The sequence below is a fragment of the Buceros rhinoceros genome, unplaced genomic scaffold, assembly GCF_000710305.1.
Source record: "Buceros rhinoceros silvestris isolate BGI_N320 unplaced genomic scaffold, ASM71030v1 scaffold10172, whole genome shotgun sequence".
In the NCBI taxonomy this organism is placed as follows: Eukaryota; Metazoa; Chordata; class Aves; order Bucerotiformes; family Bucerotidae; genus Buceros; species Buceros rhinoceros.
The window spans coordinates 10,769-13,372 of NW_010399458.1; the positions used below are offsets into that span (position 1 = coordinate 10,769).

The following is a 2,604-nucleotide window of genomic DNA, read 5'->3' on the forward strand; positions in this document are numbered from 1 at the left end:
CATTCCTGGGTGAGCTTCACTGCTGGTGTTGACCTGGTGTCCCCAAAGTGTGGGTCAGAAAAGGGAACAGCAAAGAGTTGTTTTAGTTGGAGTGAAACATTTCAATTTAAGCTAGTAAAATTATTTTACATTTTATTTTCTATTATTCTGCCGTAACCAAAACCTCTGTATTTTAAAAAGTCATTTATGAGTTGAAACTAAAAACATTCTGTCAAAGTAGGAAAACTGGGTTTAAATCCATCTCCGTTTTCTTCCCCTTATAGATTTTCAGTACTGCTTTACAGTGTAACTTGAAACAGAAATTTTCCCCAGCAGAAAAGAGGATCCTCAGTATTGTCCCTCATCAGCTGATTATACAGTTCTGTTTCAAAGAAGAGAACGCTAAGAGATTGCTGGAAGCAAACGCTGCTGTCTCGAAGTCATGACTGACCTTTTTAGTCTGAAACGACTGAAATTACAAAGACTAGCCATCCCCCATTACGCTTTTGTTCTGAAAAAAGCTGTATCCTCTAAAAAGGCTTAGGCTACATGAGAAGTACTCCAAGTGGTAAGAGAAAGGGGAAAAGCTGTGAAGCACGAAGCATGATTATCTCGTTGAGACATGGAGTGCTGTGCCTCTCTAAGACACTCAGGGCTGCAAAGAAGGAAAGGAAGCACAAAGACAACGTTAGGAGAGGGGTGCTCGAATACGTTCTGAAGATGCAGCTGGTGCTGCTTCCCAGGCCAGCGTGAACAGGCTGCAGGGTGGTGAGAGCAGACCCTTGGTGTGAGAGCAGACCCTCTTGGTGTGAGAGCAGACCCTCTTGGTGTGAGAGCAGACCCTCCTCCCACTCAGGCAGGGTGGTTCAGCTGTTCCAGCGGCACTGAGCCTTGATGCCTGTAACATGGCATGCAGGGCTGTACAGGGTAATCCGGTTCCTGAAATTCACTATTGATTACATGGTCCTGTCTCAGCAGAAAGAAATATTTTATGATGCAATTCCAGAAACCTGATTTTTTTTTTTTTGAAAATACCAGAACTGATATGTTCCACATCCCAGGACACACACTGTGCTTCCCCATTTTTTTGAAATGTGGCCACATCGAAGGAGAATCACAGAACTCGGCGTACCTCGTTGAAACAAACAACAGTCAACAAACTGTCCTTTCCATTTCTGCTGACAAAAGGTATAAAGTGATTCCCCCCCACCTTGCAGAGGACTAGGATAAGGTAGGGGCATCACAGAAGGGCTACAGTCAGGAATACGAGTAAGAATTTGGACTGTTGGATAACCTAATACTCTTCTGTCTTGATTTACCTCTAGTCAAACTTGCCTTTCTGCCAAAAATGCAGACTCACCTACACTTACACTGTGATTCAACAGAAAGCCACACCAAATATTTTCTCCATTAGAATCAGATAAGACACTGTCTTGCCCTACAAGTGTTCTGGTATCCACTTTCCCTAGGCTACAGTCCTTTAATCCAGGGCCTTTCTATCACATCTTTCCTGCCACTGATCCAGTAAAGTTATGACTTCAGTTAATCATTTCCTTCGAGTGGCACAGATGCCAGGCCCAGGATGTAGCAGGTACTTGTGCTAGGTGTGCACTCCCAAAGTGTGCTAGCTTCTGTGCAGTCCTTTCATTCTGAAAACATCTGCCCTCTTGTTAGAGTTGCCTTCATTATTCCATTTTTAGTCTGCTCCAAGGATGTCTTTGGCTCTGTTATTTGGAAGTGATGAATAGTCACGACTCTGCAACACTTGCTGGGAAGTGACAGTAAAAACCAACACATTTACAGTGAACATTAAAAACATGACACTGAAAATTAGAAAATGAGAAATTAGAAAATTTCAGGTCACCGACCTGAAATACAAGAATCTCTGTCTCCTGGGCTTTCTTGCATAGAGGCGGACACATACAGGTGCACAGCAGCAAGGGATCAGGATGCATTATAACACAGCATAAAAAGCAGAGGCGCACATGCATTAGATATCAGTAAAAGATAAGATTTTTGTTGTGGGAGGCTTGCTGTTTTATTTTTTGATTCAGTATTTAACAGTGAGAACACGTTAAACTCAATGGACAGAAATAACCCTCCCCTTACCTCCCTCTCACCCTTCCCCAAAACAGAACCTCGACAAGATTTCAAAGGAAAACAGAGGCTAACTGGTAATCTGGCCTGGGCAGATGGGTAGGGTGGGAAAGAAGCCCTGAGTGATAGCTGATTGGTTATTTTTAATTTCTGCAGTGGATGCAAACTAGCCGAATATGTTTTTCTCTTTCAGCCCTTGTTACGCTGACTGGGATCAGTGTCTATATCGCGTACTCAGCTGCTGCCTTCGAAGAAGCCCTCTGCCTCCTGAGGAGTAAGGAACTGCTGGTGGAAATCGACATCCGGTTCGGCTGGTCGCTGGCACTAGTCTGGATCTCCTTTGTCACAGAGGTGCTCACCGGGGCTGCGTTTCTCCTGGCAGCAAGAGCTGTGGGTCTGAAACGGCAACGCGAGCAGGTGTTGTGAACGGCAGGTATCATTGCAAGACACCCCTGCAGAGCCTGGCAATGTGGATTGCTTGGTTCCTCCGGTCACCGCGGTAATAACAGTGGCAAGGCTGTGCCTGAG

General features: G+C 44.8%; 1 protein-coding gene across 1 annotated transcript in view; it reads left to right on the forward strand.

The window, feature by feature from the left end:
- Positions 1-2,502, forward strand: part of TMEM235 (transmembrane protein 235) — a gene marked incomplete at its 5' end in the record, with an annotated part of 12,648 nt that extends 10,146 nt beyond the window's left edge. Inside the window, one exon of the mRNA XM_010131474.1 lies at positions 2,270-2,502. Within this exon, the coding sequence (XP_010129776.1) occupies positions 2,270-2,502 (233 nt within the window). The remainder of the gene's footprint in view (positions 1-2,269) is intronic.
- Between the last annotated feature and the right edge of the window lie 102 nt (positions 2,503-2,604).